Source organism: Cebus imitator, unplaced genomic scaffold (genome assembly GCF_001604975.1).
Source record: "Cebus imitator isolate Cc_AM_T3 unplaced genomic scaffold, Cebus_imitator-1.0 Scaffold23, whole genome shotgun sequence".
Lineage (NCBI taxonomy): Eukaryota > Metazoa > Chordata > Mammalia > Primates > Cebidae > Cebus > Cebus imitator.
This window is the reverse complement of record NW_016107338.1, coordinates 10,225,298-10,253,002: the sequence shown is the minus strand read 5'-3', so window position 1 is coordinate 10,253,002 and position 27,705 is coordinate 10,225,298. Positions and strand designations below refer to the sequence as shown.

The following is a 27,705-nucleotide window of genomic DNA, read 5'->3' as shown; positions in this document are numbered from 1 at the left end:
CATTTGACCCAGCAATCCCATTACTGGATATATATCCAAAGGATTATAAATTGCTCTACTATAAGGACACATACACACGAATGTTCATTGCAGCACTGTTTACAATAGCAAAGACCTGGAACAAACCCAAATGCCCATTGATGATAGACTGGACAGGGAAAATGTGGTACATATACACCATGGAATATTATGCAGCCATCAAAAACGATGATTTTGGGTCCTTTGTAGGGACATGGATGAACCTGGAAACCATCATTCTCAGCAAACTGACACAAGAGCAGAAAATCAAACGCCGCATGTTCTCACTCATAGGTGGGTGTTGAACAATGAGAACCATGGACACAGGGAAGGGAGCACTACACATTTGGGTCTGTTGGGAGGAAATGGGGGAGGGACGGGGGTTGGGGAGTTGTAGAGAGATAGCATGGGGAGAAATGCCAGATATAGGTGAAGGGGAGGAAGGCAGCAAATCACACTGTCATGTGTGTACCTATACAACAATCTTGCATGCTCTTCACATGTACCCCAAAACCTAAAATGCAATAAAAAAATTTTTTTTAAAAATTTATTATTCTTATACTTTAAGCTCTGAGATACATGTGCAGAATGTGTAGGTTTGTTACATAGCTATGCATGTGCCATGGTCATTTGCTGCACCCATCAACCTGTCATCCACATTTGGTATTTCTCCTAATGCAATCCCTCCCTTAGGTTCTACCCCGCCACAGGTCCTGGTGTGTAATGTTCCCCATCTTGTGTCCATATGTTCTCATTGTTCAACTCCCACTTATGAATGAGAACATAAAGTGTTTTTCTGATCTTGTATTAGTTTGCTGGGAATGATGGTTTCCATGCAAAGGACATGAGCTCATCCTGTTTTATGGCTGCATAGTATTCCATGGTGTGTATGTGCCACATTTTCTTCATCCAGTCTATCATTGACGGGCATTTGGGTTGGTTCCAAGTCTTTGCTACTGGGAACAGTACTGCATTAAACATATGTGTGCATGTGTCTTTATAACAGAATGATTTATAATCCTTTGGGTATACACCCAGTAATGGGATTGCTGGGTCAAATAGTATTTCTGGTTCCAGATCCTCGAGGAATAGCCACACTGTCTTCCACAATGGTTGAACTAATTTACGTTCCCACCAACAGTGTAAAGGCATTCCTATTTCTCCACATGCTCTCCAGCATGTTGTTTCCTGACTTTTTAATGATCACCACTCTAACTGGTGTGAGACGGTATCTCATCTCATGACCAGTGATGATGAGCTTTTTTTCTCATGTTTGTTGGCTGCATAAATGTCTTCTTTTGAGAAGTGTCTGTTCATATCATTTGCCCACTTTTTGTTGGGGTTGCTTGGTTTTTTCTTGTAAATTTAAGTTTTTTGTAGATTCAGGTTATTAGCCCTTTGTCAGATGGATAGATTGCAAAAATTTTGTCCCATTTGGTAGGTTACCTGTTCACTCCAATGATAGTTTCTTTTGCTGTGCAGAAGCTCTTTAATTTAATTTGATCCCTTCTGTTAATTTTGGCTTTTGTTGCCATTGCTTTTGGTGTTTTAGTCATGAAGTCTTTGCCCATGCCTATGTCCTGAATGGTATTGCCTAGGTTTTCTTCTAGAGTTTTTATAATTTTAGGTCTTACATTTAAGTCTTCAATCCATCTTGCATTAATTTTTGTGTAAGGTGTAAGGAAGGGGTCCAGTTTCAGTTTTCTGCATATGGCTAGCCAGTTTTCCCAACACCATTTCTTAAATAGGGAATCCTTTCTCCATTGCTTGTTTTTGTCAAGTTTGTCAAAGATCATATGGTTATAGATGTGTGACATTATTTCTGAGGCCTCTGTTCTGTTCTCTTCGTCTATATATCTGTTTTGGCGCCAGTATCATGCTATTTTGGTTACTGTGGCCTTGTAGTATAGTTTGAAGTCGGGTAGTGTGACGCTTCCAGCTTTGTTCTTTTAGCTTAGGATTGTCTTGGCCCTGCAGGCTCTTTTTTGGTTCCATATGAAATTTAAAGTATTTTTCTAATTGTATGAAGAAAGTCAATGGTAGCTTGATGGGAATAGCATCGAATCTAAAAATTACTTTGGGCAGTATGGTCATTTTCATGATATTGATTCTTCCTGTCCATAAGCATAGAATGTTTTTCAATTTGTTTGTGCCCTCTCTTATTTCTTTGAGCAGTGTTTTGTAGTTCTCCTTGAAGAGGTCCTTCACATCCCTTGTAAGTTGTATTCCTAGGTATTTTATTCTCTTTGTAGCAATTGTGAATGGGAGTTCACTCATGATTTTGCTCTCTGTTTGTCTATTATTAGTGTCTTACCTCCATCTGCACAATGAATCCAGTCTATTTCTCTCACACCAGAAAAAAAGAGTTATTAAGATTCTCATAACAATGCAAATGGAACAAAGTGCGTATTAGGGTAGCCTCATATAATCATGATATTTCCTTTTTAACACTGCATTTTTTACCTATTTTGATCTTTAGACAAAATATCATTCATAATTTAGAACATGAAAAGCATAAGCAAAATGTAAAGACTTCTTTCACTGGTATTGCTATATATAGGAGGCAATGCTGTTAAAGGAGACCAGAATACCAGATGAAAAACAACATGGATGCTTTGGACCACACCCCTCACTCACACACCCAATTAGCTATGAAAGGGGAGCTTTAAGAAAGAAAAGCAAGGTATAAAATTTGTTCATGTAATGACCATCAAGTTATTTGTACCTATGTTCTATCAATTTTGTTTGGTATCCTAATTTACTGATCAGTATCACAACTTTTCTTCAAATTGCCATTATGGTAAAAGCAACCCTCATCCCTTGGCAGGAATCTAAAGAGCCCTTATATCCATGGTATTCCTTCCTAAATGGCCCTAACTGCAATCACATGAAAACCAGATCCTTCATCTATAAAATCAGTTTTCTAGGTGCTTTCAGTTAAAAGACTTGATGTTTAGCTACTGTTCCCTTCTGCTTATTTCTTCTTTTGTCTTTTCATCCTTTCTCTAACCAAGAGTCTGTTCAGATGTGTGCAGACCACTCAAGGCTTATACAACCTTTAAATCCAACTACCATATCAAAGGGTACACATCTCTTCGAATGTCATCATAATGAATTGAAGTTTTAGGATTTTTAAAAGATGTAAAAATTTCATGTATTCAATGATTACAACTATGTAAAAAATGCATTTGATGAAAAAGACTGAAAACAACAACAACAACAACAACAGAAGAGAGTTCCGTGAATATAGCGATGGAACCTCACTTGCCAAAATGATCTGGGACTGTGGTTTATTTTATGGGAGAAATGTTAATGACCAATTTCTTTCATGTGTATAAGACTATTTAATATTGTTTCTTTTTTAGTCAGTTTTTATTTTTATTTACCTAAGAAATTTTCAGTTTTCCCCATTTTCAAGTTTGTTGTCATAAATTTTTTATTGTATTCCCCTTTACTTTTTTTCTGTTTGACTAATCTTGTCAAAAGAGAAATGATTAGCTTTATTAACCCTATTTTATAATTTTGGTTTTTGTTACATTTATTTCTAAACATCTTTATTTCCTTTCTTCTTTCTTCAGATTTATTTTACTGATATTTGTCACAATTTCAAAAAATTTCATGGCCCATTGAGTCTTTCTTCTTTTCCAAGATAAACACTTTAAAGATATATATTTCCCTTCATAGCTCTGTCCCAGAACTCACTTCTGAATTCCTCACTCAAACTCAAACTCAACACTTCCAAAACCAAGCTCCTGATCTTTTCCCATATACCTATTCTTTCTGGAGTCTTGTCCATCTTGTCAATAGCAATTCTATTTTTCCAATTGCTCAGTTCAAAATACTTGAAGTCATGCTTGACTTCTCTATTATATTCTTTGTCCAATCTTTTAGAAAATCCTGTTGTCAAAACCTTTAATAACTTCAAAATCCACCACTCTATCTTCATTCCCTTTGCTACCAATCTATAATTGGCCACCGTTGCTTACTCAATTACTGCAATAGCATCCCAACGTGTCTCCTTTTCCTTGACCTTCTAAAGTCAATTCTCAACATAGGATCTGAGTTATCCATTCACTAGTTAGTTTCAGATCATCTACTGAGTTCCCCTATTATTCAAGAGAATATTCTGAATTCCTTACAATGGTCTACAAAGTCCTGTATGACCTGGCTACTTGCTACCACTCTGACCCATTTTTTATTCCTCTTTCTCATTCACTGCTCCAGCCAAACTACTGGGATTTAACTAATATTTTCCCTTTTTATCAAGGCCTTCCCTGGCAATCATTTTTGTTTTTTTTTTTTTTAAAGTATTATTATTTTGTATAACAAGCCTCCACTCCCCCAAAAAAGCCTTTGTAATAACAATTTGTATTTTCTAGGGTCAGGGCTAAGGATAGGGTCAAATGAATGAGGGAAAACAACAGAATTTACCTCAGGAGTAAAATTTAAGAAATCTGGCAATCTTATTTAAAACTGCAGTCCACTCACCCACCACCCAATACGTCCTAGCCCTGTGCCTGCATGTTCTTTTTCAAGGCACATATCATTACCCGACATACTACATATTTTACCCACTTATTTATTGTATTAGACCATTCTTGCATTGCAATAAAGAAGTACCTGAGACTGGGTAATTTATAAATAAAAGAGGTTTAACTGGCTCATGGTACTGCAGCCTGTACAGGAAGCATGATGCCAGCGTCTGCTCAGCTTCTGGTAAGGCCTCAGGAAGCTTTCACTCATGGCAATAGGCAATTGGGGAGCTGGAATCTCACATGGCAAGAACAGAAGCAAGAGGATGGGGAGGCACCACATTTAACCAACCAAATATGGTCATTTGGGTCATGAGGGTGAATCCCTTATGGCATGTTGCTGTCCTTGTGAACTCACTATCACAAGGGGCACCAAGTCATAAGGGATCCACCCCCATAATCCAAACACCTCCCACCAAGCCCCACCTCCAACAATGGGGATTACATTTCAACATGCCATTTAGGCAAGGACAAATATCCAAAGTGATTTTTTTGTTTGTTTGTTTGTTTGTTTGCTTGTTTTGCCTTTTACTGTATTCCAAGTATGTGCCTGGCATGTGCTGCTCAGTAATTAATTGTGGAGTAAATAAAAATTACTCTCTGAAATTTTTATGAATTTTATGACCTAGAATACAGTCAATTTATATAAAGGTTTATTCATAAGCAAAAGTATAGTCTCCACTTGCTGGATATAGTACTCTAAACATGTCCATTAAGTCAAGATTTCAATTATACAGTATCATTCAAATCTCCTATTTCCTGACACTTTGTTTGCTTAATCTATCAATTACTACATGAAGGGAGTTAAAATTCTGTAGCTATTGACAGTGGACTTTTGTTTTATGTACATTGAAGCTATGTTACACACATTTAGAATTGTTATATTTTCCTAGTGAATTGATTTTTCTGTCAATATTGATCTCTAGTAATCTCTACTAATGATTTTGCTTTAAAGACTATTTGTATGACATTACTACTATATTAGCCCTCTTCAGAGTATTTATCTGGTGTAAATCTTTTTTTATATTCTCTGACATTTAAACGTTCTTTGTTTTAGTTTAGTTTAGTTTTGTTTTAAATAACACAGGGTCTTGCTCTGTCACCCAAGCTGGAGTGCATTGGCAGGAACAAGATTCACTGCAGACTTGAACACCCAGGCTCATGCCATCCTCCCATCTCAGCCTTCCATGTAGCTGGGACTACAGGCATGCACCACCACACACCTGGCTAATTTTTTTGCTTTTTTTTTTTGGTAGAGACAAGGGTCTCACTGTGTTGCTTATGCTGGTCTTAATCTCCTGGGCTCAAGCGATTCTCCTGCTTTGGCCTCCCATAAGTGCGGGGATTACAGGTGTGAGCAACAGCACCCAGCCACCTTCTATGTTTTAGATGTCTTTAAAAAAAAAAAAAAAAAAAACTGAGGAAAAAAAATCTGTTTTACATTAACCATGATTATTGATTTTTTTATTCATTGCCAGTATCTCACTGTGTGTTTTCTATTTTCCATCTTTTTTCCCATGCTTTTTCCCCTGCATGCTGCACCTTCCTCTAATTCTTGCCATCTTTGGGGTTAATTTTTATTCTTTATCCAATATTTTCCCTCTCCTTGCTTGAAAATTATATACTCTATTTATTTCCTTTTAGTAATTACCCTAGAAATTCTGTATTTCACTTACTAAAATCTAGAATCAATAAATATCTTTATGTTCCTCTTGAAAAGTAGAAGGACCCTAGAATGTTTTAACTCTCTTCACTCCTCTTCTATGTTGTTATCGTCCAAGATTTTTTTTTAGTTTTTAACCCCTTGAATTAGACATTAGTGTATATGCTTTATATGATCAATTTTTGTTTAGGTTTCCATAAGTCTATGATTATTTTTTTGTCTACCATTCCTTTTTGCTCCCCATGCCTTCCTTCCTTCCACTTCTCTCAGGAAGGATGCTGTCTCTTTCATCTGACACAACCTCCCATTCTGCATGAGCCCTCAGTTATGTCTCCTATCTTCTGAGTACATAACCTTTGAAACCAAGTACCTATCTTACTGTGAACCAGACGATGCCCTCCAGGAGAACGTTAAAGTTTGCTTACTTTTGTGAAATCAAGCATCCTTGTCATTTCAACCTGTTTCCCTTATTTTACAGCCAGCTCAACCATGCTTTCAATAAATATTGGAATATGTTATCTAGCATTTTTGGATGATCTGACCAGGAAGTTTGTCTCTAAAGATCATTCTATCTTGTTGTCTTGAATGCTTTTAGATTAACGTTTTTAGCATTCATATTCTTTGAAATGGTTTCATACAAATATTCTATTCACTACATATGCTCCATCAGTGAAAAGTATAAATGAAAAAGCCATGTATACATGGAATTGCTTAAGAACTGTTTTAGTCACAAAATGATTTTTGTTTTGCCTACCATATATATTTTACATAAGCTAAAAGCCATTTCCAAAAGACTGTCCTTTTTTTCTGAATTCTAAGTGTAAATATTGACTCCAATATATTATCCCCAACATCTTACTATAAAAATTTCCCAACATACAACGAAGTTAAAAGAATATCTACTCCATGTATTTTGACTTTATCATTTTACAATATTACTTATCACATATCTACCTATCTCTAGCCATCAATTCATATTACTTTTTGTTGTTACATTTCAAAGGAAAATGCAGACATCAATACATTTCTCCACTAATATTTCATAAACAAAAATTATTTCTAGGCAATAAATCTCACATTCTACAAATTTTGCTTAATATTTTTATAAGCATTTAAAAAGCACAACTGTCTGGGCCACAATCACGTAACACCATTTGAGTCAGAAAACAACAGTCTCACAGTTAGGAAGGGGGAAAAGTTAAAATAAATTATTAACTCTTTATAATACATTATATTTCCATGCTGGTAATAAGCTTCATATGTGGCACATTTATTTGAAATGTCTGCCCTTTCATTTCATCAATATTTAGAGGTTCCTATTATTGTTTCTATTTTTTAATGATGAAAAACTCTCACTTGCCATCACTTCCCTGTTCAGTACTTGTGGAAGATTATTCAATTTCAGAGAGGCAGCTGAACAGCTATCTTTTAAATTTTTTTAGGCAAAGTTGCCTAAAAAAGTCATTAAACTGGAAGGCATTTACCTACTGTAGGTAAATGCCTTCCAGTTTAATAATTTTATAAATGAGATTCTATCATCTCTTTAAAAATTTTTTATAATAAACACTTGATTAGCTACCACAACAAGACTGTGCTTCTGTTTTCTCTTCCTATCTTTAACATTAGAAACATAATTTACATTTCTAGGGAGCATTTCTTTTGAAAACAGATCACTTTGAATGCATATAAAAAGATGAGAGGTAATGTTTTAAAGTTTAGATTTGTTTGAATTTGGAAAAAGGCTTTCAGGTAATTTTTTATACTTGCCAAAGACAAAAAAGACCAAAAAATGTAAAGCAATGTCTGCAGAATTCCTCTACTGTCAAGACAAAAACAAAATTGTCTAAAACAATTATTTTAATAATCTACATGGTATACTTGCCTATTATCACAAATTCATAGTATGATCTTACCCTTCATTTGCTGGATTAAATTAAAATCAATGTAATATTTTACTCTTCATCAAAATAATTCAATCCAGATTCAGCCAATCTGAGAACCATGTGAGTAATTTAGGTACACCCCTAATATCTGTGGGGCTACTTTTCCTTATCTTTAATTTAAAATTCCCTATGATAGTCTTTACTGTTTTAGGGCTTATTCCATTACACCTAGAAGTTTTTTATCAGATTATTAAAATAATGACTAGCTAAAGGACAGAATAATGTAATTCTAGCACTTCACAAATATGAAAAGGTATTTGGCCTATTTTCCTTCCCCTAAGCACAGGAACTTCTTGGTAGCACATTAAACAAAAGAATGGTTCCAATTTAAGCTATCTCATTTAATTTCTTCTAAACTTTTGTTTCTTTTTTCATAATACTGTATAGCCTACTATCAAAAGAAGAACTAATAACATACTCATTATAATTGAAATAGTAGCAAAGTATGCAAAAGAAAAAACCTGAAAAAGCTAGTATACCCTAAGGGAAAACATCCAGTTCCAGATGTGACCACATAGAAAAGCTATAGAATAATAATGATAATAGTAATAATGACCTTATCAAAATATGTCCAAAAAGTAATTATTTGAGAAAAACCAATGAACAAAAAATTGCACATTAGTAGAATAGAGCATCCTAGAGCCCGCAGGATGGTTACAAATATGATGCTTATGCAAAAACTAAATCACTGCATAAAATCTCAGAGACCAAAGACAGTGAGGACACAAAGAATATGCTTCCAAAACTTCTGCTTCATTCACTTTCATCTTTTTGGGATCTTTAGGCAAGACGAGAATTTACTAATTTTCCCCAGAAACAGGGAAACAAATATTAGCAATGAGACCAAAGGGCAATGCTCTAAGTCCAAATAAATGTGATATTAACCCCAGCACTTTTACCAGATGTTCATTCATAGAAGACATTTCATTCACATGAAGAATCTTGGAATATGCTAATATTCAGATGAAAAGGCTAGATTCAATTATATATCAAAACCCTTGCAATATTTTAATGTTTCTGTTTCTAAAATTGCTGTTTTCCAGAGGCTTCGCTGCTTAGTAGACTTCAAAATGCCACTTTATATATAGAATTATAATTATAGAACGTGAATATCTACAGCACAATACAACTTCTCAAATCTTGACCAATCTGGTGTCCTCCTTCTTTTTGAGCAGTTTTACCAAACGGTCTACTCTCAAGTGAATAAAAACTTCCAGTTAGTTTATAAGCTAGGATCTTAAAAACATACAACTAATAATAGCCAAACAGTTTTAAAGAAAGAGTAAGGAACAGGGAATCAAAATCAGTTCAAGATCTGGCACCACCAATAACCTGTTATTTGATCTAAGCAAGCCACTTATCTACGCCTCAGTTTACTCATCTCTCAAATGATTCTACTACTTTAACAGGGGTTTCTAAGAAAGAAATAAGAGAATACACATCAAAGGCCTTGAAAGAGTGAAAAGCATTCTAACTGATTATATTATTAGTAAAATTGAAAGTCTAAAATCAACTCCTTCATGTAATCTTCCTTTTTGGTACACAGAGTTGAAATTCTGTTACTTTCCATTATATAACTTATCATATACGAAAGTATATTATACATATATCTACACATATATACAAACACACACAGACACACACATGTATATGTATGTATATATATACACATAGTTAAAAATAATTTTTAATATGACCTGATATTTACCACTCATCTTGAGAAACAGAACATTACTAATACCTTGGAGGCTATTATATGCTTATTTTATCATGTTTCTTTTTATTAACTCCAGAGTGTTCTAAATTGTGTGCTAATTACTCCCTTGCTCTTACTTATGGTATTGGCACATTTATATATACATCACTAAATTATCTATCCATGCATTCATCTTCCTTCTTTCCATCTATTAATCCTGCTTTCTGAAGTTTATATATATATATATATATATATGTTATATATACTTTTCCTTCAACTTCTGCAATATTTTTCTTAGAGAAATTTCTTGACATTATTTTTTACATAATTTCTAAGGTTAACAATATTTATTATATACATTTAAAACAGAAAAAATGAGGTACACTGAAGCTAGAAACTTGCCACATTATATGAGAAGACAATGGATAAGTTTCTATAGTAATTCTGAAGGAAAAACAAACCAATGACTGTCTCAGAGCTTTACAGAACATTCATATCATTAGCTTCAATTAAAAAGAAAATATTTACTTACTGCTAGCAGCATAATTCAGTTAATATTTCTACATTGACTTTACGTACATGATATTTGTTCTTTCATATTAAACAGGAAGGTATATTAAAAAGTACTGATGATATAAAAGCCCCAAATAATATTTAAATATTTCCTTAAAATGAGAACAATAACAAATTAAGTAAGATCAAAAGAAGATGTATATTTCTTTGAAGAAATGGACTGTCAGGAAACATGTAGCCTTACTATGGAATATTTTAATTAAAGATGATTGTCTCCTGAAATAATTAATCTGACACTAATCAATCCAAATATATCATTCACCTGAGCAAATGGTGGAAGAATCTCCTTGAATATTTGCTGATTTGGTCCCTATATTTCAATATAGTGGTATCCAGAAGTGGTCTTGTTGGAGCATAGAAGGTTCCAAGGCTTGCCTCAAGCTGTGCTGTGGAATTCAAACATAGCAGCACTGAAACAAGTGAAACTCCATCGATTACAACAAAATACTCATGTTTGCAGTCAGTCAGGTTTTGCAAACTTGGATGAAATGTGAGCTTGTTGCAGGAAAGATGAAATTAAAATATGACAGCTGGTACAAAAACAAACCTGTGTATAAACTTTCACTTGAGGCAAAGCTGACAATGACTCTGAGCAACAAAAAGCTGTCAAAACTGAAGAAATCCATAATGAACCACCCTCTCACCACAAATGGGTAATTAAAGCAGTGACTCATCAAAGTAATGCAGTTTGAACTAGTACTTCCAGTAAAATCAGCTCACAGTGTGCTAAACATTTACTCTCTTTGGCTAAAAGGAGAAAACTAACCTTTCCCTATTGGGAATTGAAATAGATGTAGAATTTTTTTTTTAAATAATACAAATAAACAGCCATATTGGAGTAGAAATATGTCTCTATTGCAATTTGAAGAGAACCATGAAAGTCCCTGTATCTTCCCTAAGTCCTACCCTAAACAGCAAGATTCTTGGTTTTATCCAAGTGTGAAAACTTAGACTCCTGGAAAAGGAAAGAAGGACTGGAGAGTCAGGTTTTTATAAACTAGAGGGCTAAGATTGGGGGAAAGGGCACATTTTGCCTGTTTCACAGTTTTACCAAGACATGCTTACAGGACTAGGTTTTTTTCCCAGAAATACCTGGAAGTTAAGTAATAACCATAATAGTGAGAGTAAGAGTATGTATGAGAACACTATAGCTCACAGTAAGACTCCTCTGATTTGTATGCTACTAGCACTGGGTTGAATAAACAATTCCTTATTTAACAAAACTAGTTTTAGGCATATTTGGGTTTGAAAGTATTAAATATCTCATCAGAGTAATTGCTATGGAATTGGCTAAGCTGTAGGTAGGTAATTTCTTTTTTTAATCTCAAATCTAGACAGTAAAGTAAGATGAACTTTAGAGGTATTTTCTTTCAAAGCAGCAGTCAATTTAGATTAAAATTGAATACAGCAATGCTATTGTGAAAACAAGCCAGATTCTCTTGTCATTGCTTGTTTTCTTGACAGCATGTTTCGTACATCTGAAATGTTCGAACCTATATGGAATACTCATAACTCCCAGCACAGTTATAGATTCATTAGATATCCCAGCTTGATGTTTAAGGCAGAAATGAAGATCTCAAAGATAACTACAACATGGCTACAAATAAAATAGCTCACTGGGTTCCACTAATAAAAGGAAAACAAATTACCATATCAAATTTGTTAGATTCAGAATACATCTCAAGAGAGAAGAATTCTGAATGTTTTAGAAATCTGTTTTGCAGTTACTTGGAGGGAAATGCACATACCTACTTAAAATGTACATATTCTGATAACCCAGCATCATGCAAACATTTTATTTTAATAGCCTAGTATCATACAAGCTTTTTATTTCCCTATCTCCCCAATATGGTTCCTTGAAAATATCCTTTATTAAAGCAAGAATCAGATAATGCCCATTTGTGTATTCCCTAATAATATTTCCTATAACACAGTAATCTTACAAGACAAATTCACTATGGTGCTAGCAATTTCTTGGTGTGCTCAGTCAATATTTTATCTTTTCCATATTTCTTCTTTAAGTGTAAATTTATGATCACTTATATAGATTGTATATAATATAAGAATTCTTTAGGGACTCTGCTTTTTAAAATTTTTTATGTTTATTTTTAAGTATGCACCCGGTCATTACAGTATATCAATACTAACAAATAATTAGTTAAGATAACTCTGCAAGCAGCAATATTATAGTAGTATCTTGTATCTTAAAATTACGAAGCTATATTCGTTTTATTTTTAACTAATGCTCACTGAGTACCTAAGTATGGGCCATGCACTAGGCATTTTCTCATTGTAAAAATACTGGAATTTTTTGGCCGGGTACAGTGGCTCACACCTGTAATTCCAGCATTTTGGGAGGTTGAGGCAGGTGGATCACCTGAGGCCAAATGTTCGAGACCAGTCTGGGCAATATAGTGAAACCTGTCTACTAAAAATACAAAAATTAGCCAAGCGTAGTGGTCCCTGGCTACTCAGGAGGCTAAGGCATGAGAATCACCTGAACCCGGGAGGCAGACATTGCAGTGAGCCGATATTGTGCCACTGTGCTCCACCTTGAGCAACAGAGCAAGATTTGGTCTCTAAATAAATAAATAAATTTGAATTTCCTTAGTTAAATTTTACTACCTCCAAAAAGCACATTCAATTAATATTAAATAAATATTTACTGTGGGCCATATGTGACTTGGGCCAAGACCCATGATCCAGACTTCCTGGAAGAGCATGTTCTTACTAATTATTCTTCTCTAAAATTACTAAAATGAAGATTACCTACAAAATTCTATTCAAACAACTTATTTTGGCAATGTAATAAAGTGGGATAAGAAAAATCTATAAAAGTGCAAAGAAAATAGAAAAGAAAAGCTCTCCAAGTAAAGATCTCTTGACATATTTCCTGTTCTTCCTAGCTTACAAATTACCTAGGGACAGTTTCTCATTGGCCATGATTTTCCACCATTAATGTCAATGCTTACCACAAAGATATGAAAGATGCAAATGTTAGACTGTTTAGGTGTATTATACATTAAGTAAATAAATAACATAAGAAAAATAAGACTAGATAATTGGCAAATATAAAGATTTATTTCATTATTGTATGTGTCACAGCATTCCCCACTGCCCCCATCCCCCGACCTTTTTTTTTTTTTTTTTTTTTTCTCTTTTAAAATTTCTTCTATCAATGTATTGTAGTTTTCAGTGTACAGGTCTTTCATATCCTTGATTAAGTTTATTTCTATGTTTTTTAACTTCTCTTTTAAAATTAAACATCTTAGATCTCTATGGACAAAATTACTTATTGGGCAAAGGTAAGGAAATCCAAGCAGGCAGAAGAGAGAAGAGTGTCAGAACTGTAAGTCAGAATAAGGAAAATAAGAAGGAGCAGCCTGGGCTGCAATTCAGATACACAAAAAGTAAGTGTTAAGGACTATTGTCTGGACAGAGGACTTGGGTGTGAGAAAAAAATACTGATGTCTGATGTGGGGGAGGAACGAAAGACCTTTGTTTGGTGCCCTTTGTCTAGCAGACCTCAGGGAGTACATAAAATTTTTGGTCAAAGTTTGAACTCTGAGCACGTTATATTCTTCAGCTTAAGACAGAATTGTACAATGACTACTACACTGTGAGTTCCAACATAAGCATAAACAGAAAAGCTGTTCTTTATGTTGACAAATACTATATAGTAAGTACCATATGGGAGCAATCATTTGATATCTGATCCCTTGAGTTTTAGCAGAGCACTAACGTTTTTATCATTTAATCTCCAATAACATAACTCAAAAACAACCTCAAAAAATAACTGATTTAATAAAATTATTTCATGTATATACAAAATACATCTATGAAAAATATTTCAAGCCTGACCTTCTCTCTCTGGAGTTAGCTGTTGTCTAAGAAGATGGTTTACAATGGCGCTCATGCTGATAAAGCACTGGTGGCCCAGAGTGTCCCAGTTCATGCTGCTCAGGATGTTTATTGCCTCATAGATCTCATCACAGTGAATGTATTGGAAAATGATGTCTACCAGGCCCAGCTGTCCTTGAGTGAAGACACCTGTCACAAAACATGGAAAACCAAGTGAATCTCTTAAAATAAAAGTAGGAAAACAAAAAGAGTTAACTTTTCTGTAAAGAAAAAACCTGCATTGCTTGCGTAAGTGCTAGAAATGTGGGACTGATCTCTTTCTCAACTAATATCTGCTATAAGATACACTGGTACAACACAAACACATCTATTAATCTTGTCAAAATGAAAGAAAATTCACTTTTACTCTTAATAACATGAGCATAAAACAAAGGTTGGGGGTAGCAATATGTTCTGGTTTTATAGACTTTTGAATACGGCTAACCTCATTTGAAATCAATAATTTCTGTCTATCAAATAATAAGTAGTAGAGCTGTTAGACAAGCTGTTTTACTTGTTTTTTGTTTTGTTTTGTTTTTTAATCTTTTCAAAATGGTAGGCTATAAAATCTTTTATTCTTCAATGTTTACTGATTTAAAGTCTAAAACACTTCTTCTCAGTACAAATAATCATAAAAGAAAATGAGAAATGTGAAATTACTTTCTAAGCTGCAAAGTATTATAAAATGTTACTGTATTTCTTTTTATTACTATCATTATTATCATCATCATTTAACTGGAATAGTTACAGGCTTCAGGATTTTAAAAAATGTATTTGTTCATGAGAAAGATGCTAAAATTCTTCATACTAACTTCAAGTCGCATGAAAATGAAAACTTGTGCTATTAACAGGACTCAACTTGATAGGGAATCTGCGGAATTGCCCTGACCGTACTAAGCAATAAAACTTTACCATTCCTTTTGTGTTGGTAGAATCAAAGAATGTGACTGTCCAAAAGCCTTTATGAACCTGCAATCAAGCATTGGAAGTCCTCATAAATCAGGGTGGTTCCTTGGCAGTAGATATTAATGCATAGGAACTTTGCAGGAAACCAAAAATATCTGAAGTCTGTTGACTCTACCTATATCCTAAGTAATGCTTCTACTAGTAACAACAGAAAGAACTCATATATTAAGAAAAGCTAACATATAATCATAATAAAATCACTGAAAGGTGATAAAGAGAAAGTCTTAAAAGGCAACCACAGGAAAAAAAAAATACATTGGATGTACAGAAAAGCAAAGGCATGAATAATTATAGACTTTCCATCTAAAATTATGTAATCCAAAGAAAAATAACAAGACATTTTTAAACTACTGAGAGGTAAAAAGTAAATTAATCTAGAATTCTATACCTTTATAAATATGATTCGAAATTCATGAAGAAAGATTAACAATCCTTAAATGCACCTAATAACCAAGCTGTGAAATAATAAAGCAAAAACTGACAGAACTAAAAAGGAAAAAAGCTAAATCTAAAATTATAATTGGTGGCCAGGGGTGGTGGCTCATGCCAGTAATCCCAGCACTTTGGGAGGCCAAGGTGGACAGATCACTTGCAAGCAGGTGTTCGAGACAGGCCTGGCAAACATGGCGTAACATCGTACACAAATTAGCCAAGCATGGTGGCAGGTGACCGTAATCGCAGCTACTCAGGGGGCTACAGCAGGAGAATCACTTGCATCTGGGAGGTGGAGTCTGCAGTAAGCCGAGATTGCACCACTGCACTACAGCCTGGCTGACAGAGTAAGACTCTGTTTCTATCAATCAATCAATCAATCAATAAAATGATAATTGCAGATTTCATCACTTTTAATAATAAAGAGAATATGTAAGCAAAAAAAAAAATCATTAAGTAAAGGAAATACTTGAAAAACACTATCAATGAATGTGACCTAAGTGACATTTATAAAACACTGCACCCAACCACAGTAAAACACACATTCTTTTTAAATGCACACAAAACTTTAACCAAGATAGGGCATATTCTGGGGTAATATAATAAAGCTAAATACGTTTAAAAGTTTTAAAATCATAAGAGCATTTTCTCTGACAAAAACAGAATTAAATAGCAGTAACAGAAAAATTATCTGGAAAATCTCCAAATATTTAGAAGTTAAGCAACACTCTTCTAAATAACCCATGGGTCAAAGAAAAAAAATGTCACAATGTATATTAGAAACTATTTTTAATTGAATTAAAGTAAGAGAAAATTAGACCCAAAGCAAATAGAAGGAAATAATAAAGACAATAGGAGATACAGAATACAGAAAAATCAATGAATTCAGTAGTTAGTTCTTTGAAAAGATCAGTAAAACTGACAAACTTCTATCTCAGCTGAGATAAAAAGAGAGACGATACAATTACCAATATAAGAATGATCACTACAGAACTACTAACATTTAAAATCAGTGAATAATTCACTTTCATATGAATAAATACTAAATGAAATGGATTCCTTGAAAGACCCAAAGTCTCAAAGCTCACTCAAGAAGGAGTAAACTTGAATGGCTCTATATTATTTAAATTTGAAGTCATTGTTCAAAAACCTTTACACACACACACACACACACACACACACACACACACGTGTACCAAGGCACACACATACATATACATGACATGCATGTTAAGATGTCTTCACTGGTGAATTCTCTCAAACACTAAGAGAAGAAATAATAAAGCCAGGAATAGGGGTGCACATCTATAGTCCCAACTACACAGGAGGCTAAGGTGGGAATATTGCTTGAGCCCAAGAGTTTTGAGTCCAACCTGGGCAACATAGCAAGACTGTGTCTCTTTAAAAAAAAAAAATAAAAGTAATATGTTTAAAAAAAATTAACGAAAGAATAAATAATATAAATCCAATACAACTCAGATTATAAGAGAGAATATTTCCTAACTCACTTTATGGGATAGAATTACATTGACACCAAAAATGAAGATATTACAAGAAAAGAAAAAGAAAACTACAGAACAATATTTCCCATAAACAAATACAAAAGCCCTTAACATAATATTAGCAACTTCAGCAATATATTAAAAAGATAATATTTCACGAACAAGCAAGATTTCTCCCACAAATGCTAGGTCGCTTAAACATCTGAAAGCCAATCAATATAATTTACCTTATGATGAGAAAAATAAAGAGGAAAAAACCTAAAATCATTTCAACTGCTGCAGAAAAAGCACTTGAAAAAAATTCAACATCCACTCAAGATAATATATCCCAGCAGACTAGGAAAGGAAAAGGACTTCTTCAATGTAATACCATCACACTTATAGTGAAAGATTGAATGTTTTCCACCTAAGATTGGAAACAAAGCAAAGACATCCTCTCTCACCATTTCTATTTAATATTGTACCAGATGTCCTAGCTGTAAGAAGTGAAGAAAATAAAATAAAAGGCATACAGTTTAGATAAGAGGATGTAAAACTTCTAAATCCAGTTGTCATGATCATCTATGTAGAAAATCCTAAGGATTCCAAGTTACTTCAGCTAAGATGAGTTTAACAGGGTTGCAGGATGTATGGTCAATATTTTTAAAATTTATTTCTACATAATACCAATGAACAATAAAATTGTAATGAAAAATATTTAAAATATAATCCAAAAACAATGCTTAGGGATAAATATAACAAAGCATGTACAAGATTTTTACACTTAAAATTATAAAACTATGCAGAGAGAAACTAAAAAAATACCTAAATAATTGGAGAGAGGTACTACTTTTATGGTTAGGAGATTCAATATTAAGAATTATTCCTCCGCAAAATGATCTACAGATCCAACACGATCTCAGTCAAAATCCCATCAGGCGTTTTTGTAGAAACTGACAAGCCAGTTTCAAAACTTACATAAAAATGGAAAGGGTCTCCAATAGTCAAAATAACAGGAAAATGGAGAATAAAGTTGGAGGACTAACAGTACCTGATTTCACTACTTACTGTAAAGCCACAGCATTAAGTCAGAATAGTACTTACCTAAGTATTGACATTTAATTTACTAAAAGACATCACAGTTATTGATAGGTCAAAGTAACTCAATGGAAGAAAGAATACTCTTTCTGACAATTGGTGCTGGAATAATAAATATCGTATTAAAAATTAATCTCAACCCATCCTTCATACCATATGCAAAAAAATAACATGAAATAGACCATAAACCTAAATGTTAAGAGCTACACCCACAAAACTTCCAGGAGGAAATCTTTGCGACCCTGAGTTAAACAGCTTTCTTAGGACAGGAGAAGATAAAGCCATAAAACAAAGAACATTATAAACTGAATTTCATTAAAAATAAAAATTTCTGCTACTTTATACACAATGGTAAGAAAATGAAAAGGTAAACTCCAGGCTAAAAAAAAATATTCACAATACAAGTATCTTACAAAAGCCTTGTATTCAGAAAATACATATAAAAACCCTCTTACAACTCAAGTAAACAAAAAATCCAATTACATTTGGGCAAAATATTTGAAGACATACTTCATCAGACAAGATTTACAATAAATAAGCACATGAAAAGATGCTCAATTCCAACAGTCACCCAGGAAATACAAATTAACGCTACAACACACTCACTAGAATGGCTAAAATTAACATGACCATAAATTTCAAAGTGAGAACATGTAGCAACTAGAGTTCTCATAAATTGCTGATATGCTAAATGGCATAATCACTTTGGAAAATAGTTTTTTCTAAAGTTAAACACTTAGCATATGGCCCAGCCATTTTAAATTTGTAGGTCGTTCATAAGAGAAATGAAAATATATATTCATACAAAGACTTGTAAATGAAAGTCCATAGTATTTTTAATCTGTTAGCTAAAACCTGGAAACAAACCAAATGTCCATCAATATGTAAAAGAATTAAAAAAACTGTGGCTAGAAAACCTAGAAGACATGAATGAATAAATTTCTGGAAACATACACCCTGTCAAGATTGAATTAGGAAGAAACTGAATCACTGAACAGACCAATAACAAGCTCTGAAACTGAATCACTAATAAAAAGCCTACCACCAGAAAAAGCTTAGGAACAGACAATTAATATGCAAATTCTACCAGGTGTATAAAGAAGAGCTGGTACCATTCCTACTGAAAGTATATCAAAAAAAATTGAGGAGGAATGACTCCCTAACTCATGCTAGCAGGCCAGTATCATCCTGATACCAAAATCTGGCAAAGAGACAACAAAAAAAGAAAAGTTCTGGCAAATATCCTTGATAAACATAGATGTAAAAATCCTCAACGAATACTAGAAAATGAAATCCAGTGGCACATCAAAAAGCAAATATACCACAATAAGGTAGGTTTTATCCCTAGATGTGAGGTAAGGTCAACATACACAAATCATTAAAGGTGATTCATCACATAAACAAAACAGAAAACAAAAACCACATAATCTTCTCAAAAGACACAGAAAAGGCTTTCAATAAAATCCAATGTCCCTACATGAAAAGAAAAGAAAAAAAAAACCTCAACAAACTAGGTTGAAGAAATATACTTCAAAATAATAGAACCATCTATGAAAAATCCACAGCCAACATCATAATGAATGCGCAAAAGCTGGAAAACTCAAACAAGACAAGGATACTCTCTCTCACCATTGCTGTTCAATATAGAACCAGAAGTCCTAGTTAGAGCAATCAGGAAAGAGAAAGAAATTAAATACATCTGAATAAGAAGACAGGAAGTCAAATGATCTCTTTTTGTAGAAGATATGATTCTATACCTGGAAAACCCCATAGTCTCTGCCCAAAAGCTCCTAGATCTGATAAACAATTTCAGCAAAGTTGCACCATATAAAACTAATACAAAAATCAGTAATATTGATCTCTATCTGTTTTGGCACCAGTACCATGCTGTTTTGATTACAATAGCCTTATAGTATAGTTTGAAGTCAGGTAGCATGATGCCTCTCACTTTGTTCCTTGTCCTTAGGATTGCCTTGGCTATGTGGGCTCTCTTTTGGTTCCACATTAAGTTTAAAGTGGTTTTTTCCAGTTCTGAGAAGGTCAATGGTAGCTTGATAGGGATAGTGTTGAATCTATAAATTCCTTGGGCAGCATGGCCATTTTCACGATATCGATTCCTCCTAACCAAGATCATGGAATGTTTTTCAATCTGTTTGTGTCCTCTCTTATTTCCTTGAGCAGTGGTTTGTAATTCTCCTTGAAGAGGTCCTTTACATCCTTTGTTAGTTGTATTCCTAGGTATTTTATTCTCTTTGCAGCAATTGTGAATGGGAGTTCACTCATGATTTGGCTCTCCGTTTGTCTGTTACTGGTGTATAGGAATGCTTGTTATTTTTGCACATTGATTTTGTATCCGGAGACTTTCCTGAAGTTGCTTATCAGCTTAAGGACATTTTGGGCTGAGACGATGGGGTCTTCTAAATATACAATCATGTCATTGGCAAATAGAGACAATTTGACTTTCTCTTTTCTTAATTGAATACTCTTTTTATTTCTTTTTCTTGCCTGATTGGTCTGGCTAGAACTTCCAATAGTATATTGAATAAGAATTGTGAGAGAGGGCATCCTTGTCTAGTGCCAGTTTTCGGAGGGAATGCTTCCAGTTTTTGCCCTTTTAGTATGATATTGGCTGTGGGTTTGTCGTAAATAGCTTTTATTATTTTGAGATACGTTCTATCAATACCTAGTTTATTGAAAGATTTTTAGCATAAAGGGTTGTTGAATTTTGTGGAAGGCCTTCTCTGCATCTATTAAGATGATCATGTGTTTTTTGGTTTTGGTTCTGTTTATGTGATGGATTATGTTTATAGATTTGTGTATGTTGAACCAGCCCTGCATCCCCAGGATGAAGCCTACTTGATCATGATGGATAAGCTTCTTGATGGGCTGTTGCATTCATTTTGCCAGTATTTTATTGAAGATTTTTGCGTCTATATTCATCATGGATATTGGCCTGAAGTTTTCTCTTTTAGTTAATGCCAGGTTTTGGTATCAGGATGATGTTGGTCTCATAAAATGAGTTAGGGAGGATTCCCTCTTTTTGTATTGTTAGGAATAGTTTCAGAAGGAATGGTACCAGCTCCTCTTTGTACGCCTGGTAGAATTTGGCTGTAAACCCATCTGGACCTGGACTTTTTTTGGTTGGTAGCTATTAATTGCTGTCTCAACTTCAGATCTTATTGATCTATTCAGGGATTCAACTTCTTACTGGTTTAGTCTTGGGAGGGTGTAAGTGTCCATGAATTTACCCATTTCTTCCAGATTTGCTGGTTTATATGCATAGAGTTGTTTGTAGTAATCTCTGATCGTGGTTTGTACTTCTGTGGCTTTGGTGGTAATACCCCCTTTATCATTTTTTATTGCATCTATTAGATTATTCTTATTAGTCTGGCTAGTGGACTGTCTATTTTGGGGATTTTTTTCCAAAAAAACCAGCTCTTGGTTTTATGGATTTTTTTTTTTTGAATGGTTTCTTACATCTGTATCCCCTTCAGTTCTGCTCTGATCTTAGTTATTTCTTGTCTGCTGCTAGCTTTTGAGTGTTTTTAATCTTCCTCCTCTAGCTCTTTCAATTTTGATGATAGGGTGTCGATTTTAGATCTCTCCTCACTTCTCATGTGGGCATTTATTGGTATAAATTTCCCTCCAGACACTGCTTTAAATGTGTCCCAGAGATTCTGGTACATTATATCTTCATTCTTATTGGCTTTGAACTATATCTTCCTTTATTTCTGCCTTCATTTCATTGTTTATCCAGTTGTCATTCAGGAGCAAGTTGTTCAGTTTCCATGTATTTGTGTGGTATTGATAAGTTTCTTAATCTTGAGGTCTAATTTGATTGCACTGTGGTCTGATACATTGGTACCAAAACAGGGATATAGGCCAATGGAACAGAATAGAGGCCTCAGAAGGAATGTCACACATCTACAACCATCTGATCTTTGACAAACCTGAAAAAAACAAGCAATGGTTTGGAAAGGATTCCCTGTTAAATGGTGCTGAGGCAACTAGCTAATCATCTGCAGAAAGCTGAAACTGGACCCCTTCCTTGTACCCTACACTAAAATTAACTCCAGATGGATTAAAGATCGAAACATAAAACCTAACACCATAAAAATCCTAGAAGAAAACCTAGGCAATACCATTCAGGACATAGGCATAGGCAAGACTTCATGACTAAAACACCAAAAGCAATGGCAACAAAATCCAAAATAGACAAATGGGATCTAATTAAACTTAAGAGTTTCTGCACAACAAAAGAAACAATCATCAGATTGAACCGGCAAGCAAAAGAATGGGAAAAAATTTTTTGCAATCTACCCATCTGACAACTGCCTAATATCCAGAATCTATACAGAATTAAAGCAGATCTACAAGAAAAAAAAAATGAATGCATTCAAAAGTGGGTCAAAGATATGAACAGACACTTTTCAAAAGAAGACATTTATGAGGCCAACAAACATATAAAAAAATGTTCATCATCACTGGTCATCAGAGAAATGCAAATCAAAATCACATTGAGATACCATCTCATGCCAGTTAGAATGGCAATCATTAAAAAGTCTGGAGACAGAAGCTGGAGAGGATGTTGAGAAATAGGAACACTTTTACACTGGTGGTAGGAGTGTAAATTAGTTCAACCATTGTGGCAGGCACTGTGGTGATTCTTCAAGGATCAGAAATAGAAATTCTATTTAACCTAGCAATCGCATTACTGGATATATACCCAAAGGATTATAAATTCTATTATAAAGATACATGCACACATATGTTCATTGCGGCACTATTTACAATAGCAAAGACCTGGAACCAACCCAAATGCCCATTGGTGATAGATTAGACAAAGAAAATGTGGCACATATACACCATGTAATAGTATGCAGCCATACAAAATGATGAGTTCGTGTCCTTTGTAGGGACATGGATGAATCTGGAAACCATCATTCTCAGCAAACTGACACAAGAACAGAAAACCAATACTGGATGTTCTCACTCATAGGTGGATGTTGAACAGTGAGAACACATGAGCACAGGGAGGAGAACTTCATACACTGGGGTCTGTTGAGGGGGTTAAGGGAGGGATAGCGGAGGGGTGGGGAGGGATAACATGGGGAGAAATGCCAGATAAAGGTTACAGGGGGATGCAGGCAGCAAACCACCTCACCATGTATGTACCTATACAACAATCCTGCATGATCTGCGTATGTACCCCAGAACCTAAAGTACAATGAAAAAAATTATATTAAAAAAATCAGTAATATTTCGATGCTCCAATGACATCCAAGCTGAGAGCCAAATAAGGAACACAGTCCCATTCACAATAGCCACAAAAGAATAAAACATCTGGGAATACAGCTAACCAGAGAGGTAAAAGATCTATACAACAGGAATTACTGGTCAAAGAAATCAGAGAAGAAACAAACAAATGGAAAAATGTTCCCAGCTCCTGGATAGGTAGACTCAGTATCGTTAAAATGGCTATACTCCCCAAAGCAATTTACAGATCCAATGCTACTCCTATCAAACTATCAATGACATTCTTCATTAGAATTAGAAAAAAAAAATCTACTTTAAAATTCATATGGAACCAAAAAAGAGCCTGAATAGCTAACACAATTCTAAACAAAAAAAAACAAAGCTGGAAGCATCACATATCAGACTTAAAACTATACTACAAGGCTACCGTGACCAAAACAGCATGGTACTGGTATAAAAACAGACACAGAGGCCAATGAAACAGAAAGAGAGCCCAGAAATAATGGTACACACCTACAACCATCTGATCTTTGACAAAGTCAACAAAAACAAGTGGGGAAAGGATATTCAATATATTGTACCTAGATAACTGGCTAGCAATATACAGAAGATTGAAACTGGACCCCATCTTTATACCATATACAAAAAATCAATTCAACATGGATTAAAGACTTAAATGTAAAACCTAAAACTATGAAAACCCTGGAACATAATCTAGGAAATACCATTTGGGCACAGGCCCTGGCAAAGATTTCCTGAGAAAGACTCCAAAAACAATTGCAATAAAACCAAAAATTGATAAATGAGGCCTAATTAAACTAAAGGGCTTCTGCACAGCAAAAGAAACAATCAACAGAGTAAACAGACAACCTACAGAATGGGAGAAGATATTTGCAAACTAGGCATCTGACAAAGGTTCAATAACCAGAGTCTATAAGGAACTTAAATAAATGAATAAGCAAAACACACAAAAAAATTAAAAAGTGGGCAAAGAACACAGATCTTTCAAAAGAAGAAATACATGCAGCCTACAAGCATATGAAAAAATGCTCAATATCACTAATTATCAGAGAAATGCAAATCAAAATCACTATGCAATACCATCTCATACCAGTCAGAATGATTATTATTAACAAGTTAAAAAAATAACAAATGCTGGTGAAGGTGCAGAGAAAAGAGAACGCTTATACACTGCTAGTGGGAATGTAAATTAGTTCAGATGCTGTGGAAAGCAGTTTGGTGATGTCTCAAAGGACTTAAAACAATTGCCATTCGAACCAACAATCTCATTATTGGGTATATATATATATACTCAAAGAAATATAAACCGTTCTATTATAAAGACACATGCGCACACATGTTCATTGCAGCATTATTCATAATAGCAAAGACTTGGATGGAATCAAACCAAATGCCCATCAACAGTAGACTGGATAAAGAAAATATACATATACACTATACAATACCGTGCAGCCATAAAAAAGAATGAGATCATGTGCATTGCAGCAAGATGGATGCTGCCACAGGCTGTTATCCTGAATGAAATAACACAGGAATAGAAAACCAAATACCACATTTCTCACTTATAAGCGGGAGCTAAACATTGAGTATGCATACACACTAGGAAGGGAACAACAGACAACAGGGCCTAGTTGAGGGTGAAGGATGGGAAGATGGTGAGGATCGAAAAACCGCCTATCAAATACTGTACTTATTACCTGGGTGATGAAATAATCTGTACACCAAACCCCCAAGACATGCAATTTACCTATAAAACAAACCTGAACATGTACTCCTGAACCTAAAATATACTCACATAATGAACTACTGCTCAGTAATGTAAAGAAAAAATATAAAGATATACACACTATCATCGAAGATTCTCACAGAGTAATGCTGAGTTAAAGTACCAAGACACAAGAGTACCTACTATATGATCCCATTTCTATGGAATTCTAGAAAAGGAAACACTATTTTTTAATTTAAAAAAATGTATCTTGGCTGGGTACAGTGGCTCACGCACTTTGGGAGGCCGAGGTGGGCAGATCACGAGGTCAAGAGATTGAGACCATCCTGACCAACATGGTGAAACCCCGTCTCTACTAAAAACACAAAAATTAGCCAGGCGTGGTGGCTCACGCCTGTGGTCCCAGCTACTTGGGAGGCTGAGGCAGGAGAAACCCTTGAACCCAGGAGGCGGAGGTTGCAGTGAGCCAAGATAGCGCCACTACACTCCAGCCTGGCAACAGAGCAGGACTCCGTCTCAAAAAAAAAAAAAAAAAAAGTTTTTTTATAGATTTAGGGATACAGGTACAGTTGTGTAACATGGATATACTGCATTGACAAAGTCTGGGCTTTTATTGTACCTATCACCCAAATAATGAACATTGTACTCAATAGGCAGTATTTCACCCCTCACCCCTCTCCCACCCTCCCATCTTTTGGACTCTCCATTGTCTATTATGCCACTCTGTATGTCCATGAGTACCCAATGTTTAGCTCCCACCTATAAATGAGAATGTGCAGTTTTTGACTTTCTGTTTTCCAGATGATTTCACTAAGGATAATGACCTCTAGCTCCATCCATATTGCTGCAAAGGATATGAGCAAATAGAATCTATAATGATGGAAAGCAGATCAATGCTCATCACTTTGGGGGAGGTGGAAATTAACTGAAAGGGGCTTTGAGAGAATTTTTTGGGATGATGGAAATGTTCTATATTATGATGGTAGTACCATTTGTCAAAACTCATTGACCTTTTTTTTTTCTTTTTTTTTTTTTTTTTGAGAAGTTTTGCTCTTGTTGCCCAGGCTGCAGCAATGGTACAATTTTGGCTCACTGCAAACTCCGCTTCCCAGGTTCAAACAATTTTCCTGTCTCAGCTTCCTGAGTAGCTGAAATTACAGACACATGCCACCACACCTGGGTAATTTTTAAAAACATTTTTAGTAGAGACGGGATTTCACCACATTGGTCAAGCTGGTCTTGAACTCCTAACTTCAGGTGATCCACCTGCCTCGGCCTCCCAAAGTGCTGGGATTACAGGCACGAGGCACTGCACCTGGCCTGAACTGTACATTTTAAATGAATGTATTTTATTTATGTAAGTTGTACCTCAATAAACTTGATTTAAAAATTCATCATCGCTCTAGTTTGAGGAAAGTAGAATGTTGTCTAGAATAAAAGTTCATTTAAAATGATATGAGATCCAATTTTAAGATGACTAGGCATCTAATGAAGTGTTTAGCATTTCCAGCAATAAACTGCCTAATACTACTTGGGTAAAGTATAATGTTGAAATAACTCTTTGAAAATAACTCTTGAGGAAAATTGCTTTGTACAAAATTTCTAAGAGAAAATCATACTGTTCATTTTTTATAAAGAGAGACAGACATACACACACACACATACACACACTGCCCATGATTTTTAAAATTCTACAAGAGTGAGGATGTTAGCTTTTATTATCTCTTGTTTATCACTTGAACATTTAACCTTTTCCCAACTTTGCACCTCTATGAGGGCATTGTGGGGACACTCCAGGCAAATGGAATACTATCATCACCAACATGGAAGGCGTGAGTGTGACAGCACACGCCATGGTTGGGAAGCTACATTAGTGCAACTCAGCTGGGGAGATAAAGCCCAAGAGGCAGGAAAGGGCTTATTAACCACTGAAGTATTTCTTTAACTTTTAGGTTTGGGGGTACATGTGAAGGTTTGCTACATAGATAAACTCATATCATGAGGGTTTATACAGAGTATCTCATCACCCAGGTATTAAGCCCAGTAACCAAAAGTGAACTTTTCTGCTTCTCTCCCTCCTCTCAAACTCTACTCTCAGGTAGACCCCAGTGTTTGCTGTTCATTTGTTTGTGTTCATGAGTTATCAGCATTTAGCTCTCACTTATAAGTAAGAACATACAGTATTTGATTTTCTGTTCCTGCATTTGTTTGCTAAGTATGATGGCCTCCAGTTCCATTCATGTTCCCACAAAAGACATGAAGTATTTCCAGCTGGAGAATCCATGACCAAATCTGTACTATTAGAAGGATCACTAGGACAGCACCCAGGGGATTAACTGGGGAGTAGGATGAGAAGCCTAGAAGGCAGAAGAAAACAGATACAGGGCCTCTGCTTGATCG

At 34.8% G+C, this 27,705-nt stretch overlaps 1 protein-coding gene across 12 annotated transcripts in view; it reads right to left on the bottom strand.

Moving 5' to 3' along the window:
* The window catches only part of LOC108299718 (WD repeat containing planar cell polarity effector), a 510,874-nt gene that overhangs the window by 258,597 nt on the left and 224,572 nt on the right, over window positions 1-27,705 (bottom strand). For all 12 annotated transcript variants that reach the window (XR_005199011.1, XR_005199010.1, XM_017522162.2 and 9 more), the window contains 2 exons: window positions 14,287-14,475; window positions 10,688-10,811 (listed from right to left, as the gene is read on the bottom strand). Coding sequence is in view for 10 of the 12 variants with exons in the window: in XM_017522162.2 (XP_017377651.1) it covers window positions 10,688-10,811; window positions 14,287-14,475 (313 nt within the window). In the remaining 2 variants the exon portion in view is untranslated. The remainder of the gene's footprint in view (window positions 1-10,687; window positions 10,812-14,286; window positions 14,476-27,705) is intronic.